Source organism: Lampetra planeri, chromosome 22, assembly GCF_965212315.1.
Source record: "Lampetra planeri chromosome 22, kcLamPlan1.2.h2, whole genome shotgun sequence".
NCBI classification, from domain to species: domain Eukaryota; kingdom Metazoa; phylum Chordata; class Hyperoartia; order Petromyzontiformes; family Petromyzontidae; genus Lampetra; species Lampetra planeri.
Genome location: NC_136128.1, coordinates 12,858,106 through 12,876,203, shown reverse-complemented (window position 1 = coordinate 12,876,203; position 18,098 = coordinate 12,858,106). Strand labels below are relative to the sequence as shown.

Genomic DNA, 18,098 nt, shown 5'->3' with positions numbered 1-18,098 from the left:
ATTGTGAGTGCTCGCGAGCGTGGCTTCTGTAACCCGCAAGCAAGTGTCTTGGTGGCGGGGAGCATGGCATTGAAACTGCACCTCTTCCGTGTAATAACGTGCACACAGTAGGGAGGGGCGGCCCTTTTGAAAATCGCATCTCACGCCCGCCCCCAATGGATCACATGTCACGAGAAAACAGCACCTAGGAAATTTCGAGGACATTGAGGCTTATTTACTGGTGCCTCCACAGGGGCCAAAAGTCAATCGTAACGTTTGAAGCTTTTGTTTTCCGGTTGAACAGGGGTCAGAGGTGAGTTTGGATAATCATTAATCCCTCCAAGTACGCAGCCATGCTTGAGACCACAATTTCAGACTCAAATATATGGCCATATTTCTACAGCTGTGTCTCTGTGTTGTTGGGAGTTTGAATAATGTTCAAGAATTGAGATTCTGTTTCTGAAGAAGGTCCCGGCACATTGAGCGAAACGTCGGATGTCGTGCCGAACGACGCCACGTGGCACGGCCCTGGAAATTCCTCGGAGAGTTTGATGTTTGGTCGGTGTGGTTGTGTTTTTTTATCGCCAGGTGGTTTCCCGCGGGAATGTAGTGGCGACGGGCAAGGTGAACTCTAACACCTTCCAGCTGGTGCCGACGAGCGCGTGGGCGCCCAGCGCGCACGTGGTGGTGCACTACGTACGCGACGACGGCGAGGTCGTGCCCGCCTCCGTCACGTTCAACGTCAACGGGATTTTTGAGAACAAGGTGATCGGGGCGGGGGGAGGGTGATGGAGCTTGAGGTGTGGATTTGTGTGGCCCTGCAGTGCAGCCCATGAATCGCTCGTCAATAGGGGCAGGGAACCTCTGGTCTGCACCGATTTGGCCAGATTGCTACGTGCGGTCTAACCCAAAACAATTTGAGCGATGACGATGATCGTCGTTTCTGTCAGGTGGTGCTCAACTGGACCGCGGAGACATCGACCCCAGCCAGCTCGGTGTCTCTGAAGGTGTCGACGTCCGATGCCCAGGCCTTCGTCGGCGTGTTGGTGGTGGACAAGAGCGTTCTGCTCCTCAAGACCGGGAACGACATCACGGCTGACTCGGTGAGCCGCTGCGCGCTCCGTCGGTGGCTTTGTCGGTGGCTCTGTCTATGCGCCGTCACAGTCGGCCCCTATTGTGGCAGGACGCTCATTTGCCTGGGGACTGATGCATGAATCATTCACTGGTAAAGCTGGTTGTGAACGCGTTTGGCTCCGGTGTGTTTTCCAAATGCTTTGCTCACCCTGTACGCTTTATTTGTGGATGCTGTGATTGAGTTGCGGTTTTTTGGTTCTCCCGGTTGATGCTAATGCTCGTTAACTGCGTTTGTGATGAGAAATAAATACACTCTTGGCGTACGGCTCCCATGTGACCACACACGCGTCGACAAGTAATCTGATTCCTTTAAGAATCAATTAAACCAGATAACAACACGTTCTATATCTTCCAAATTCTAAAACCTGGCAAGCTGTAAATATCACTACCTCCTCATCTAGCGGTACTCGTGGATTATTCGTGTTTTTGTTTTATCTGAGCGACACCCCCAACCCCGTTTTACCCCGGACAATAGGAGTTGACCGAACATCCCCGACAAGTAACTCAAGGGTCTGACTTGGCAATGCTGCCGCAATGCTGCCGCCGTCACGGCCTGTCTGATCTCTCGCCGCTGTGCAGGTGACATCTGCCGTGTCGGCCATGGCAAGCAGCAGCCGTGGGGGGCCGCTCGATGCCGCCCCCTGGGGCCGCTTCATGCCGCTCTTCTGGCTGCCCAACCCCTCCGACTCGCTGTCCACATTCACCGTAAGCCCAGCGCCCGCCCGCGGCTCCTCTTCCTCCTCCCGCCCTCGGTCGTGGATCCCGCGCCAGCAGGGGTGCGGTGCGGCCGGGCGCTCGCTAAGGGCGGCTTGCCGTTGGGCTACCGGCGGCCACCCTGGTTTAGACTGCTGGGACGGTAGCCACGAATTACGCGCTGAGGGAGATGATGCAAAAGAGTTGGCCATTGCGTGCCAGCGCCGCGGTCCAATGTGCCAAATATGTAAAATTATTCGCAAATTTATTACTTAGGTAAACAGTGCGGCAATATTTCCCCCTACTGGTTGATTGTACTCCCCTGTGGAGTGAGTCAAGGTGGTTTCTTGATCAAATGAGAATTTACTAATTGGTTTTCATCTCCCATTTTACAGCCTTGAGCCAGTGGTAGAAATTCAACGTTGCAATGGCAGGGGAGAGTGGTCCATTTCTAGGCCGTGACCTGGCAACGTTGCGATTGCGAGTCGCTCGCTCTGCCGCTGGGCCTCGCGGCTGTTTGAAGCTGCAGCTGCACGACGTGCGTGGGGCCCTGACCGCGTGTTCGCTGTTTACAGGAAGCCGGCCTCGTGGTTCTGACCGATGCCTACGTGCACCACTCCGACATCTTCATCTATTACAAAGAAGGTGAGAGTGGCGCTCGGGCCTCGCGAACCACGGCGGATTGACGCCGCGCGGCCGTCCCCTCGGCGTCGCGCTTACCGCCGTGCCCGACGCAGGCGACGGGCTGCCGATCGTTCTGCTCTGACATCCCTGGGGAGTAAATGCAAGCCTCGTGGCCGGGGTAGCATGCGTCATGCGTCGCATACGCGTTTGTGCAAGCGGTTGCCGACTGTTAACGTATACGTATGCGCCGGTGGTGTTGACCGTGTGTTTGCGTGCCGACTGGGTGCGGTGTGCGTGGTGTGTACGTGTACATTGAGCGTGCATGCCTGCTGACGGGCGTTGCGAAGCGGAGTGGGCACCCTACACCCGGGGGCGTGCGGACCTCCACGGCGACTGCGCTTCTGCTCGGTCTGACACGACCGGCGGTGCCCACCACGTGTTTTGTCGCGAGCGCCGCGCCTCTGCCTGCTGCCTCTGCTCTCCCTCCTCGCAGAATTCCACCCACTGGGTGGCGACATAATGAACATGGTGCCTGTCGCCGCGGCCGCTGGTGCCGCCGCAGGCGCTGGTGCCGCCGCGGCGGAGAGAGTCCGGACGCTCTTCCCTGAGACGTGGATCTGGGCCGACGGCGAGACGGGGTGAGCCCAGTCCTGGATTTCTCCTCGGCAGTGAATCCCCATTCGTGTGAGAACAGCCCGTGGAAGTGGTTATCACCGAACAACCCAGATTCTATTTTAGTGACCTCTGGTCCCCATATGCAGGGCGGGTGGGAAAGTGCTTCGGATACGAGTGTGAAATTCGTCACGTCACGATCAAACCGCTCTTGAATTTTCAGAGATGGAATTGAGCGCAGAATGAAAATCAAGAGATGGGTTTTTGTTTAGTAATTTTGAGATCGGGCTGAGACCAAAAACCGACCTGGTTTTGGAAAACTTGTATTTAATCGCTGGCGACTTGAGGCCTGGGGTTGAACGGAGGATCTCATCGGTGCCAGCTCGGCACTTTGACTTCCAATCCAGGCGACGTGCGTGTGCAACGCGTGTGCAACGCGTGTGCAACGCGTGTGCAACGTGTGTGACTCTCGCTCTCTTTTGACAGCAACAATCGGTCAAAGACGTTCACAGCCACGGTGCCCGACTCCATCACCTCTTGGGTCGCCTCGGCCTTCTCGGTCTCGAGCAGCTTGGGGCTCGGTGTGGCCGACACTGCCCAGGTGAGGCGCGCGTCTCGTGCGTCTCGTGCGTCTCGTGCGTCTCGTGCGTCTCGTGCGTCTCGTGCGTCTCGTGCGTCTCGTGCGTCTCGTGCGTCTCGTGCGTCTCGCGCGTCTCGCGCGACTCGTGATTCCGGCGTGCTCGTGGCGTGTGCGCGCGAGCGTCCCGCCGCCTTGGCGAGCGTCCCCGCGCCGATGCGCCCGGCGCGCTCCCGAGTCGTTCGGGGGGTGCGACCGTGGTGCCGTTGGCGCCGCGCGTGACTCTCTGCGTGCGTTCCCGTTGCAGCTGCGCGCGTTCCAGCCGTTCTTCGTGTCGCTGAACCTGCCGTACTCGGTGGTGCGTGGGGAGCAATTCGTCGTGCAGGCCCTGGTGTTCAACTACCTGGACACGGACCTGCAGGTGCCGCCTTTCAACCCTCCCTCCCTCCCTCCCTCCCCATGTGTTCACCCCCATTCCACGTAGATGCTGCTTCATAACAATTATATAATAAAGTTAATTAATAATTATGGTTTAAATGTGCCACTGTAATGAATTCTGTGGGTAATCTGGTAGACAGAAACCATGACGTCGCTACTTGTATCTGCTGTGGGCTAAATTAAAATAATATTTGTTCGTGTTAACATCATTAGACCTCCTTTGCCAGTACCAAAATATAATAATAGGGTTTTCCCCTTTTTTCTAGAGGACGCCTTTTGGCCGAGCACCAATTGGGTCGAGGCTCAAAAGGAAGCCGTCCCTGGTGTGGACCAATCAGTTTCAAAGACAATGCATATATTATCACAGTGTGTTTTTTGTTTGCATTTTGACTGCAAGTATTGTGGTTAATGCAGACATGAATCCTCGTAAAAAGGTTTCAGTTTTTTTGCCAGAAAAAAGGGGGAAACCCTATTATTATGTACTTTTCAACTTTGACTTTGACAATGCGTGTCACGCCGACCCCAGGTGCGTGTGACCCTTGACCCGAGCGATGCGTACGTGGTCCTCGTGGACACCAACGAGGTGGGCGCCATCCCCAACGAGCAGCTGGTGACCGTGCGCAGCCAGGACGCCGCCACGGTCTCCTTCCCCGTGTCGCCGGCGCTGCTCGGCCTCGTGCCCATCACCGTGCACGCTCGCGCCGCCACCGCCGCCGATGCCGTGACGCAGCAGCTCCTCGTCAAGGTGCGCGGGGGTGGGGTGGTGTGTTCAGTGTGTGTGGGCAGGGAGCGGTGGTGTAGCGGTTAGCGCGCCGCGCTACGAACCCGGGTTCGATTCCCGTTCAGGGCCAACACCACGGTGACGAATACCGGTGCTGGGCCTTCCCCTAGGTCGACTCAGCCTTATGAGTACCTGGTGCGGTGTGTAAACATCGCCACTGGGGAGACAAAAGCGGCCGGGCGTGGTGCTGGCCACTCACGCCCTCGTGTGCCGTGCCGGCCTTCATAGGTGCTTGCTAACTGCACTTGCCCCAACAGTCTGTTTAGGCTACACGGGGGGTGTCTTTGTCTTTGTGGGCAGGGAGCCGTGGCACAGCGGTTAGCGCATTGTGCGACCCGAGTTTGATTCCCGCTCATCGCCAACAAAAGTGTCGCTTTATCTGTATCGATGCTGGGCCTCCCCTTGGTCGATTTGGCCTCCAATGAGTACCTGGCGTGTAAACATGGCCACTGGGGAGACAAAGGTGGCCTGTTTTGGTGCCGGTTACCCACGTCCCCATGTGCCGTACCGGACTTTTAAATTTGTTCGCTTAACATCACTTGCCCCAAACGTCTGTTAAGGCTGTACGGGGGCTTTGTCTTTGTGCGTCTGCGCCACAGGCGGAAGGGGTGGAGCGCTCGTTCTCGAAGACGCTGCTGCTGCAGCGCTCGGGCGGCGACGCCGTCACCCAGGGCTCGCTGGCGTTCACTTTCCCGAGCGGCGTGGTCGAGGGCAGCCAGAGGGCTACGCTCACCGTCATCGGTGCGCCACGCTCACCGCCCCTGCCTCCATCGCTCACCGCCCCTGCCTCCACTGCCCCTGCCTCCGCCACTGCACACCGTCCCTGCCTTCGCCGTTGATGCCACCCAAATACGCGCTGATCAATAATCGCAGTGTGATAAAAAAAAAAACTGTAACCTAATGTGGCTCTCATTTGTGTTGGCAGCATTAATTTCTGCCGTGATTTGCCTAATCCAGGTCCATCTCAAGATCGTGGGATGGCGACGACTTGCGATGTGGGAGGCCTTCTTATCCACCAGTAAAGAGATCGTGTCTAATGCTGTCGCAGCATTAAGATAAATTGTTCAAATTGGGATTACACGGGGTAATTATCGCTCGCTGCTGGCACGCTATTACCGTTTGCAGGCCACTCGCATTGTGCCCACAAGGACAGCTGCCCCTGGGGGTGCTCTTTTTAAATGCTTGATGAGACGCAAGTGTCTTTTCGCTTGTTAAGCGCTCCAGAGACGCCACGACCGGGCCGTGACCGTTCTCGTTGCCGCACGATTGCAGGCGACATCATGGGTCCGTCCATCTCGGGGTTGGAGCGCCTGGTGCAGATGCCGTACGGCTGCGGGGAACAGAACATGATCAACTTCGCTCCCAACATCTACGTCATCAAGTACCTGACGGCCACGGGCCAGGGCGGAGGGGAGATCAAGCAGAGGGCGCTCTCCTTCATGAACACCGGTGCGCGATCGCCGCGCGCGCGGACATTCGATTGCCGAATGGAGCCGTGACGGGCCTTGCGTGGGTGTGGTTGCGGGCCGACGTCCTCGACCACTTTGTGGCGGGGGAGTCAATCGGCGACGTTTGTCTGTTCACGTCGAGGGGGGTTTGAGCTGGCAGACGGCTTCAGGAGCGGCCTCGTGCGAGAATGTCTGAAACGCCGGGGTCGAATGATCGAAACGGGCGGCGGCGTTGCTGCCACGGTGCCCGCGGTTTGAGACCGGTGGCCACGGTCGCGACGTTGGGCTCCACTCTTCTTTGTGTTCCCGTGCGCGGTGTTGGACACGCCAACTCGGCCCGCGTGACACGGGCGTCTCTCCCTGCAGGTTACCAGCGGGAGCTGACCTACCAGAGGTCGGACGGCTCCTTCAGTGCCTTTGGGAACGAAGACGCTTCCGGCAGCACGTGGTGAGTTCCTCCGGACGCACCTTGTCCCCCGACCCTCGGTGAGGAGGCCCGGTTTGACTTGGCCGCTCCCGCCACTGCTTTCAGACTGTGGACCCAGGGTCCGGAAGAATTGGGGATTTTTTTCCTTCTTTTTTTTCCCTCGTTTAAAACCGTGGCACTTCAGCAAAACTTGTTTTTGTATTTATACACTCCCAGTGAGATGTCCACAAAATAGAGATGTGAGATTAGAGCTAGAGATTAGAATGAACATTAAAGATGTCGATTGCCTTTTAGTTAACTTGCATTTTAGGTTCATGAGGAATTGAATTGAGCTGATTTTAGTTTCGTGCTCTTTTTTGTTTGTTTGTTGATGAATTCGGAGCCCCTTGAGCTGCCTTGGGCTCCTACGCTTTGGCTTTGCTTTGACCCACCGGCACCGCTCCATCCTCCGGTTCAAGGACTTTACCCGCAACGTCGTCGTCTTCTTTCTTGCCGAGCTGCCACGTCGGTCGTGTTGACGTTTGGGCGGCGTGCGGTGTGGTGCGCGCAGGCTGTCCGCGTTCGTGCTGCGCTGCTTCCTGCAGGCGCTGCCGCACGTCTTCATCGACCCCGTTGTGGTGGCCCAGACGCACGACTGGCTGATGTCCCAGCTCGACAGCAGCACGGGGGTGTTTGCCGAGCCGGGCCGCGTCATCCACGTCGACATGCAGGGCGGCTCGTCGGGCCCGCTCAGCCTCACGGCCTACGCCCTCGTGGCCCTGCTGGAGCAGCCCTCCCACATGGTACGCGCGCCGGGAGAGCGCAGCGTCCCCCGCTTTGTGCGCCGCCGTGTCTCCGAGTTGTTGTTGTTGTTGTTGCCACTTGTAGTCGGCGCAGAGTGGCGGGTTTTTTCAACTAAACAGTACGTGCCATTTCGTTACTAGTACCGCAAAGCCACAACATTTACAATCTGAGTACGACGTTTCACCAGTAATTACAACTAGCTTCATCAGGCTACAGCCAGGTTTGTGGAGAAATCCTCCTGTTTTGTTCCTTAAATAGAGGGGTAGATGTGGTGACAACACTTGTGTGCTATTCATGCGGTCTAATCCAAAAAACCTGTTTTGTGGATGATATTGGTCGCGAAAGCCGACGTGTTAAACCAAAATATATGCCACTCTGCCATTCCTTGCCTGGACAACTGTTGGCAGAAGTGCCTCCGCTACGAGAGGGAGCTCTCGCGCCCCTCTAGAGAGGGCATTGCCACCGACTCCTGCGCACTGGGTGGCTCTGTTAGAAGGTGTTGGTGGTGTATCCACACTTGACCCCATCACTCGCAACCGACTAATTGTGTGCGAGATGGGATTTAATAAAAAAAAACACACATGACTCCCCGCACTCCTTCACGCAGTGGTGAGCGCGTGATGTCGTCGAGCGACCCTCTGGGGGGGCACTCCGCCTCGACGTCTTTAGAACGAAGCCGTCGCTCCTCTCGCCCGTCCCCTTTCCGCCGAGCGCAGGCCTCGCAGCCGCAGAGCGACGTGTCGGCCAGCGTGCGCTTCCTGGAGACGAGCCTGAGGGCCGGCATCGCGGCAAACCACACGCTGGCGCTCACCGCCTACGCGCTCTCGCTCGCCAACAGCATGGCCGCCCCCGCCGCGCTGCAGGCCCTCAACAGCCGCGCCGCCACCACAGGCACGGCCGCTCGCCGGCGCGACCCCGGGGGACCGTTGTCTCGCGAGTTGTGACGGCGCTCACCGCTTTGAGCCGGCGCTGACGAAGCGCGCAGATTTGTTTTGCCGCTGTAGCCGTGTCGCTCCTGCCACGTGGGTCTCCGACTGTTACTTGCATTTCCCTGTCAATTTACTCCCACTTTGCAATGATCGCCCCCTACTGGCAGCCTGGGATCCCAAGTCAACTTGAAACGCGACTTCTCTGTCTATGTCCTTTGAAGAAAGCCCATTGCCCAAAACATTTTATAAAAACGCACTCTTGTATACATTTTCTTTTTGGGCAGTGTTATTGATGAATGTGACTTTACCACCATAGATGGGAACACGTTTGTAAATGCATAGAGATGAGTTTTGGACATTTTTATTCCCAATTTCAGATTTCTCTTTTTAGACTTTCATATATAGAGTTGACGAGCGTTGATTATGTATGCAGTAAATGTGATTGGTTTACTAATCTTACATGGTCAATAGTTATTGACTAATTCTCAACACGACACTAAATCCATCTCCGAACACCGCTGCTGTACACAATACGGAACCATTGCTACCCAACATTCAATCGGCTGTTAAGGAGAAAGTCGGAGGGTCAGCGAGATTCACCTGGGCATCGTAGATGCATCCACCCCATACGTTGTGGTCACTTCCAGCATGGGACGGGGCGGTTGTGATATTGCCAGGACGTGCTGAGTGCATTCTACGTTTGCGCGAGTGAAACTGTGGCTCGCGGACTTGTGGCAATGTCCGTTCTTTGCCGCGTGCGTGACCCCAGGTGAGGTCAAGTTCTGGACGGCTCCCATGTCCAGCGAGTTCGAGGAGATGTGGCAGCCTCGCTCGGCCGACATCGAGATGACGTCGTACGCGCTGCTCGCTTACTTGCACCAGGGCAATGTCACCGAAGGGATTCCCATCATGAAGTGGCTGAGTCAGCAGCGGAACCACCTGGGAGGATACTCCTCCACACAGGTAAGAGATGCACACCTGTGTATGCCACTATTCATTGTACATTCCTCCCACAGATAATAAAGAGGCACACCTCTATACGATGCGACACATTTACGTGACATCTACGCTGCGTTTCCACGGGCGACTTAATATCGGATGCGTGCCGGGCTGTTCTTGAACGGCATTTTCACGTTAATAATGTTGATGTGGATTTTGGTTTTGTTCTCGCCAGGACACGGTGGTAGGCCTGCAAGCCCTCTCCGAGTTTGCCGCCCGCACGACCGGGAGTCGCTCCGACCTGCAGGTCCGGGCCACCTCCAAACTGCTCACAGGGCCGCTGTCGTTCACCGTCAACTCGGCCAACGCCCTGGTCCTGCAGCGAGCAGAGGTGAAGGCGTGCGGAGGCTGGGGAGCGGTGCCGCAGCGGTCGGCGCTCCACACTACCAACTCGGCTACCCCCGAGTTCAATTCTCACTAGCGGCCAATGCACCGGTCACGATTAACTGATCCGGTCATGGGTCTCCCCGAGGTCGATTTGGTCTCAAATGAGTATCTGGTGCGATTTTAATAGACATTGCCCCTAGGGAGACAAAGGCGGCCGGACGTGGTGCTGGCCCACTCAGCCCCTCATGCCGGCCTAGCATAGGTACTACTAGTGAACAGCACTTGCCCCAACAGTCTGTTAAGGCTGTGCAGGGAGGTCTCTGTCATTTTCTTTGAATGTGTAGTGACATAGAATCGGTCACGTAGCAGCATAGCGCTGGCTGCTGGCAGGGAAGGGGATCTGCAGCTCACGCCAGTCAGGCAGTCTACCAGCTCTCTTGACTGGGAACTTTAGTTACTAAGTGTTACTGTCAGGCCGTGTTTATAAACAGAGTGCCTCCTACTCTTAGTGACTCAGTCACAACACATGTGCTTCATGTGCCACAGTGAGGAGCCCATCTGGTGAATCTGACATCCCTTGTCCATTAACTCATAGCACCTGGGTCTGACCAGCAATCTGCCATGCTAGCCTTCCACACTTTACGCGAGGCCTAATTTTTGTTATTTTTTATTTGGACGATGACACGGCACAATATGGCCGACTCTTTGGACGTTCACTGGGAATCCCACAGCGCGTATTTGACGGTTAATGCACACGCAGTAGTGACCAGGGCGGCCTGCTTGCCAGTATGGAACTGCGAATCTCTGTGCACTCTCGTAGGATGCAGAATCTTTCCGCGCGTTGCTTTGGTTTTAAAATCCTGCTTTTTATTTCAGATCCCGGTTTCGCCAGAGATCAACGTAGCCCTCTCTGCAACGGGCGCCGGCTTTGCTGTTGCGCAGGTACGGTGGTGAACGCGTGACGTTTCTCTCGCTTGACTATTGCGATGATGGTCTTCACTCCACAACTTATTTTTCTATTTGTCGTACGGGAATACTTTTGACCTCTGTTTTCAGAAAATACTTGCAAGTTTTTTTTTTGTTTGCCGGGAGTTTCTTCACGAAGTTAATTAAACGTGGTCCGTGCACGGCGCGTAAAAAACCTCAGCCCCGGTACAACCGGATGACGCGTGTGGAGAGTCGCACAGCGCGAGTGCGAGAACCCTGCGCGGGGGAAGTTCTGACCATCGTTGCTCTGTCGTGTCGCAGCTGAACGTGTTTTACAATCTCAAGATGTCCGGCGGTCGTGCTAAACGCTCGGTCGACCAGACTGACGCCTTCGAGCTGACCATCGACCCCCACATCCTGGACCTGAACAACGTGGATGTCACCGTGTGTGTCCGGTAAGGCCTGGCGGTTAGGCCGAGGTGGCGGGGGCATCCCCCCTGGGCCGGGGTTTGCGCGCCTGGCTTGCAGCGCCGACCCACGGGCTGATGGGCAATGCAGAGCGGTCGCTCCGCAAGCGAGCTCCTTCGTCCCAACAGCGACTCGCACTCTCCCCCTGGGGTGCCTGGGTGGCCTGACAGCAGCAGGGTGGCAGCGCAGTGGGAACGTTTGTGTTCTGCAGCAAGAAGCGCCCGGGTTCCATTCCCAACTCGGGCGCCTTGCTGTGCGGAGTTTGTAAGCTTGTAAGTTCTCCCCCTGTGCTGCATGGGTTTCCACCAGGCTCTCTGGTTTGCTCCCATGGCTAAAACAAAACCCATGCACTCGTAACTGTTATAGGGCAAACACCCCACGACCTCGTCCTGCGTGAAGCTGTCCCAGCTTCCTGACAACCGCCTCGCCGTGACTCCCCCCCCCCCCCCCCAACTCCGCAGCTGGACTGGAGCAGGCAGCAGCGGCATGGCTCTGCTGCAGGTGAACATGCTGAGCGGGTTCGTGGCCGACTCCGACTTCCCCAAGCCCCAGGCGGTGAAGCGTGTGGAGGTGGATGGAGGCAAAGTGACCCTCTACCTGGACTCGGTGAGGGGGACGCCGCCCGCTTCCGCTGTTGTGTAAACCCTCTCGCTGTGCACGGCCCAGAAGCCCCCAAGTGTGAGGTGGCCAGCAACACACGGCTCTCTCAAAGTTGTAATCACGAGAGTCGAGAGGTGTTTTTAAATCTGACGCAAAATTGTAGAAATATCCCAGTTCAGGTTCATCTTGGAGAGGCGTCCAGAGACTTGGTGGCATTTGTCACGATTTAAGAGGTGCACGTTACTGGCAAGTATGTACACCGCTGTTTAAGAAATCGGCACTGCCGTGTGCATGGCACGCTGCTATGGACCCCGTTAGATGCCCATTCACGGCTAATATCGGCAACGCATATCCAAGCCGGTCCTGGGTCTCCCATGGGTTAACTCGGCCTTCATATGAATTATGTAGCTGGTGCAGTTTGAACATCAGCACTGGGTGGGGTCCAAGACGGCCGGGCGTGGTGCTGGCCACTCACCCCCTCCGGCACCGTAGGTGCTCGCTGACGGCACTTGCCCCAGCAGTCTGTTAAGGCTATACGGGGGATCTTTGTCACGAACTGAACTGTCTTGTGTTGTGACATTCTACACCTCTGTGCTGTCAGTTGTAGACGTGAGTCATCTCGTATGTGTACTGCGCCTCGTGCCAATGGCCGGCTTTGTCTGGTGTGTGATTTTCTGAGCTGCTTGTCTGCTGTGCGTCCGTGCGCGTCTGACCCGATGCTCCTGTTTTTGCGTTCCCACTGCAGCTGAACGGGACGTCCGTGTGCGTCACCATCCGGAGCACTCGCGTGCAGACGGTCGGCAGTGCGCAGGAGGCGCAGGTGTCCATCACCGACTACTACGAGCCACGTGAGTTTCCATCGAGCTCGCGCATCGACATATTCCAGCGGTACCCACTCGGTCCCCACGAACCTCCCCAGCAGTTAGAGAACGGCGACGGCACCAAGAAGAAGTCCCTCCATCTTTCTCTTCTCTCCCAGCTGTTGCTTCAGATACTCGCACTTGTTCAACGTCACTCTGAACGACATCGGTCCCCCTCACCCATGGTCTCCCTTTGTTCCTCCTCCGTGTACTCGAACGTGGCCACCCACGGTCGCGGTGTCCTCGCTGCATTCGGCGGCACAGCTTTTTGTACCCTCCTACAAACCCAGCCGTGGCAACTGGCGGTTTGCCAGCCGGGGGTGGTGCCGGCCACACCACTCCTTGTGCGCCGTGCCGGTCTGAGTAGCCCCTTCTTTAGAACAGCACCCACACTACGGTGGGAGCGCCTCCTCCTCCTCCGCCTACACGGGGGGGTTCTCTGTGCGCCGTGCAGGGCGGAGGACCGAGCGCTCCTACTCCTCCGGCTACCTGGCGTCCGTCTCCGTGTGCGAGCTGTGCGGCGCCAACTGCAAGCGCTGCAACGAGAAGCTGGCGGGCGGCGGCGGCGCCCGCACTGCCGCCCTCTCCGCCGCCTCCCTCCTCGCCGTCCTGTTCTCCGTCTTCCTCCTGGACTAGCGCCCTCCTCCTCCCCCTCGCGCTGGCGCTGCCCGCCAGCTGACGGCGACGGAGGGGGGGGACCGCGTGGCCTGCTCCGCTCGGTCCGTGGGGAGCCGAACGCCGCTGTGCTTTGCCGCGTGCTCGCCGTGCCGGTCCGCGCGTGGGGTCCTCGTTTCCCCACAATTTTGTACGAGACTTTCCGGGCGGTTTGCGAGCGAGTGGTGAGCGTAAGAGGTGCTTGGCACCTGGGCCCGGGGAGCAAGCCATGCGGCTGTCTCTCAGAAGTTTTACATTGTCGAGTGATCGGTCGGTTCCCCCTCCCCCACATCTGCGTGGCGACTGTGTGCGTGTTGACGATGTCCGCTGTGTTTTTTTGTTGCTGTGGGTTTTGGCGTTCTGATTTCGTGATGCCGGTGTTGAGTGTCCTGTGACTGGCGCTGCCGCCTTTGTGCTGCCTGTCCGGCTTTACTGGACGAGCTGTTGGCCCCAGCACGTCTGTGGTGGTACTGGCAGAAATTATATTGGAGGGGGTAGGTGACCCCTCCCCCTCCCCCACTTCCAACTTCAACACTCCTGGTGTGACGAAAGACACGGATTCAGTGAGAACATAGAAATGTGTTAATTACCAGGCTCCATACAAGTTCGAGATAATGATGATGAGTCATTTAGTTGTCATCTGTATGTGTCAAGCTTAGTGCATCTCTATTTGCGTGACTCCAAGGCTCTTGACCTCCTTGGGGGCCCGAAGCTTTGCTTGGCTTTTGCTTCCGCTGAGTGCCGCCACGGCCCTCCGTAAGGTGCGTGTTGGCCAACCCATTCACGTGAAACCGTGAAACGTTCATTCAATATTATCCAGCAGCAATTTATTTTGGCGAGCACACTCCAGACCGTTTGACCACCTGGGTCTCATCAGCAGGCCGCACTTGTCAAACAAATGCCGCTGGGGTGCCAGAAGTTATTGGCAAGAGCCCGCTATCTAAACAGTGGATCCCTGTACATGATAAATGCATGTTGTATAGACACTTCTGTGGCGGTGTTGGGTAGCCCTTCTGAGTCTCGATTTCATAAATAAAATAATGTTTTAGACCTCTGCATTTTTTCTTGCCAGAGCAATGCTGCTGCACGGTAGCACGTGATGAGTTTGTGTGCGGGCAGCACCGCGGTGAATGTTCCCTCTCTGGGTGTCGTCCCCTCTCCGCTCATCGCCGCAAACGATTCCTGAATGTACCCTCGCTTTGGGCTGCAGAGTCCGTTGCGTTTTTAATCTTCACAGAATTGTTACGATTGTCAGATACTGGGTATTCTCAGCCTCTTAGTAACAAACACGGAGAATTCTAGCTCTGAGCACGCGTGGGTTAGTGAGCAAGGGTTGTTTGTGGCGACTTCTCGTCTCCAAGCACCTTTGGAGTTGTACGTTTTTTGACAAATTCCTCGCGTTATTCTCTCCACTTTTATTGTCGTTTTTACACGGAGAGCTGGGACTGTGCACTGGACGTCAATAAATTTATTTGAAACGACCGTGATTCACATTCTCTGTCTGTGTGGGTGCTGCACACAAACTACCCCCCCTGGGTGATCGCCCCCCCCCTCTCGACGCCACTCCTAAAGACCCAAAACACGAGTACTGTATTTCATATTTGCCAGAGAAAAATGCATCGACTGGGGTCGGCGTTGCTGCTAGAATGGGTCGCGTCGCCACGCGTCGCAGTCACCGCCGCGACCCAGCGCGCCGCGGGATCTGCTCGCTCGAGCCGCGACCCACCGCGCCGTCGGCTCCGGTCGATCTCCCATCGCGGCAGTCGGAACGGTGGGGGAAGGTTTCTTAAACCCCTCCTCTCTGTCCCTCCGTCCAGCCGATCATCCGAGCAGCGGGTCACGTGTGGTGGGGTTGACTTTGGGCACTCTCACCTCCTTCCAACACGTCTGGCCAGCATAACAAAGTCGACCTGATGCGCCCTACAACGGCTCTGTAGAGCTCCTGCTAGTGGCGGCCCTTCCACCAGCAGTGCTATTAGCGAGCCATTGCGCAGCTGCACCTGACCATGCTGACGCGATGGGGCTCTGCTGGGCAGCAGAGGTCGGTACAGTACAGCAAATCGCATTCTTGCACTGTACTCTGTTCCCACCGATGGTGCAATTGGGCCAAAAGTTTGTTTTTGTGAATTAAATCCCACGAGGAAGAGAGGGGGCGCAGTGGTTGGTGCACGGTGACCCGAGTTCAACTCCCGGCCATGGTTCACCTCGGTGGCAAACGCTTCAACACGGCCCTGACCAGCGTAGCGAAGTATGGTGAAAGACATGGAGAGCGCCTTTACCATCCACCAGTGTATTTACACTGGTGGATGGTAACGGGCCTACTGTATATACATCGCGATAAGATAAGACAAGGAGCTGCTGTGTTCCCGTCTAAAGTGGGTCGCTGCACTTTGAAACGTCTTGCTGCTGCTGCTGTCCGGAGGGCATCTCCAGAACGCCGCGCTCGCTGTGCCGCGTGGCTCCCCAGGGCTGGGCCAAAGCGCGTGGCCTGCCTCGCGCACAGCGAGGATCCAAGCGGAGTCTGCGCCATGGCCCACACCGAACCCGTGTCGACATCTTCGTGGAAACTGACTCGATCCCCCAACCCAGAGCTCCAGCGTAAAGCTCCACCTCAGGGGTTCCCAGTCTCGGCGAGGGCGGGGGGCGGGGGGTGTAACACGCAGGTAGAACTCGTGGATAATTCTAAGCGAGGTAACTTGTGGTGGTGTAGACACACCATGGCTGGGGTCTCTGAGTCCATGAGTCTCGAGGAATATGGGCCGCGTTGTGATGGTGGCGATGATTCCGTGCCAGTGCTGCCCTCCACCAGAACGTTTCTCCTGGCAAGCAGCGTGTGCCCGTCTCCTGGAGGAAGCGCTCACGATGAAGCCACATTTCACGTTCTCGGTGGGGCTCTGCGCAAGTCTGGGGACCTCTGTACGAGAGTGCCGAGTCGTATTGGTGCATGTGCGAGTCCTATTGGTCTCTTCGTGAGTGATGACGAACCCGATTGCCAGTGCCACTATTCTCTCGATGAGTTAATTCATCTGCTCGCGACACCCGAGGCTGTGAAAACCGCGAGGCAGACTTTGCAACCTCCTCAAGCTGGAGCCACCTGCCACGGCTGAAGACGCCTGGGCACGTGTGTTTGTGTGTGTGCAACAGGCTGACGATGGAACAACGAGCCGGTGTTGTGACAACTCTACCCACGTGTGAATGTCTACGCGCAGAGAGGCTCGCTGCTGCGACTCGCTGTGTCCGTGCGGAGATCGCGTTACGTAGCGATGTGATGTCGCAACGTGTGCGCTTGTTTGAACATCTGCTTTCAATGTCGGCCCACATCTTGCGCACAAACAACACTTGTCACTTACTCATTTAGCTCACAGTGCAACCACTGCAAAATCGTTATTTCTTACATTAATACATTTTTATACTTCCCAATGTTTGTCAAAAATGTATCCGTGTATTCCCAATTGTACTGTCTGTGTTGTGTCAAAGAACGATTCCTATTTGGATCTCGTATTGGAGAGTGGTCCACAGAAGCGGATACCATATATCTACTTCTGAGACCCCTTTAAAATGGCCTCTGGTCCACAGGGTAAGGGCGGAGCACTTTGCCACGCGCTCTGCAATGAGAGTATTGTTCATCGAATGACGGTCACACGGATCTCTTACACTTTCACCGCTGGAATTAAGTGCAGAACACATTTTAACGTGATGTTTGTTTTTTGCAGTCCTGGTTGACCCACCACAAGCCTTGAACCCGAGTTAATCACAACTCCACCTCTGAGTCTCCGGTAGCCCGTAGAAGTCTCAGTGGGGAGCGGTGGCTTCGTGAGCCGAGTCTCATTTCACCCTCACGACCAATATCATTGGCGAATATCTGCTCCGGTCCTGGGACTTTCCTAGGTCGACTCGGCTTGCAATGAGTACCTGGGTCGTGTAGACATCAGCGCTCGGGACACAAGGGCAGCTGAATGTGGTGTTAGCCACGTTCCCTTCCGTCGTGTGACGGCCTTCATAGGCGATCGCGAACAGCACTTGCCCCAGCGGTCTGTTAAAGGCTACACGAGGGATGTTTGTCATGAATGCAGGTCTATGTTCCGGTAGGCATGAGTCTCGAAGTCTAAGCAAGAGTTGCAGTCCCAGCCAGTGGGTCTCGACGTGAGGCTGCGCATCTGTGAGAGTCGAGGAAGCTCGACGTGAAACTGAGTCACTGGTGGTGACCGCGCTGAGAAGGCAGCAGTGTCGTCACAGAGAGCAGGCAGTGGCTGAACTCCAGATGCGAAGCCAGGACCTCAGCGGGGCCAGCTCAGCACTCTGACCTCTGAGGGACCCCCCCCCCCTCCACCAGTAAGTTCACAACCACTGCAAAGAGCCCAGCGCTGCTCGACCTGCGATATTTACACTGCGTGCGTGTGCGCGTGTGTGTGTGTGCGCATATATGTGCGTTTGTGTGTGCGCATGCGCGCGTGCGCATGTGCGCATGTATGTGTGCGCGCGTGTATGTGTGTGTGCGTGTGTGCGCATGTGTGCGCATGTATGTGCGCGTGTGTGTGTGCATGTATGTGCGCGTGTGTGTGTGTGTGCGTGTGCGAAAATCTGCGGGCAGGGCGCGGTGGGCGGGTTGGTTGCACATCTCGTCCGATCGCAGCTGCCCTCCTGCTCGTTATTGGCAGGGCGCGCTAATGATTACCGAGTTGGGGGGGGGCTTGATCGTTGACTGGTGGCGCCACGCGCGCGATACCAACCGCGTGACGCCGTGGAGGGCTACCCCAGTGGCCACTCGCCATAACCCCACATACCCCCCCACCCCCCGTGCCCCCGTAGCGGGGTGGGGGGACCGAGGAGGTGCTGCC

At 56.6% G+C, this 18,098-nt stretch overlaps 1 protein-coding gene across 2 annotated transcripts in view; it reads left to right on the top strand.

The window, feature by feature from the left end:
* The window catches only part of CD109 (CD109 molecule), a 39,161-nt gene extending 24,420 nt beyond the window's left edge, over window positions 1-14,741 (top strand). For both annotated transcript variants that reach the window (XM_078604524.1, XM_078604526.1), the window contains 20 exons: window positions 568-744; window positions 930-1,082; window positions 1,693-1,818; window positions 2,382-2,451; window positions 2,924-3,068; window positions 3,529-3,643; window positions 3,927-4,040; window positions 4,584-4,802; window positions 5,438-5,579; window positions 6,111-6,287; window positions 6,653-6,734; window positions 7,264-7,495; window positions 8,213-8,387; window positions 9,195-9,388; window positions 9,600-9,755; window positions 10,628-10,693; window positions 11,000-11,133; window positions 11,608-11,752; window positions 12,492-12,594; window positions 13,061-14,741. In XM_078604524.1, the coding sequence (XP_078460650.1) occupies window positions 568-744; window positions 930-1,082; window positions 1,693-1,818; window positions 2,382-2,451; window positions 2,924-3,068; window positions 3,529-3,643; window positions 3,927-4,040; window positions 4,584-4,802; window positions 5,438-5,579; window positions 6,111-6,287; window positions 6,653-6,734; window positions 7,264-7,495; window positions 8,213-8,387; window positions 9,195-9,388; window positions 9,600-9,755; window positions 10,628-10,693; window positions 11,000-11,133; window positions 11,608-11,752; window positions 12,492-12,594; window positions 13,061-13,242 (2,907 nt within the window). In that variant the 3' untranslated portion in view covers window positions 13,243-14,741. The remainder of the gene's footprint in view (window positions 1-567; window positions 745-929; window positions 1,083-1,692; window positions 1,819-2,381; window positions 2,452-2,923; window positions 3,069-3,528; window positions 3,644-3,926; window positions 4,041-4,583; window positions 4,803-5,437; window positions 5,580-6,110; window positions 6,288-6,652; window positions 6,735-7,263; window positions 7,496-8,212; window positions 8,388-9,194; window positions 9,389-9,599; window positions 9,756-10,627; window positions 10,694-10,999; window positions 11,134-11,607; window positions 11,753-12,491; window positions 12,595-13,060) is intronic.
* Window positions 14,742-18,098: the final 3,357 nt, after the last annotated feature.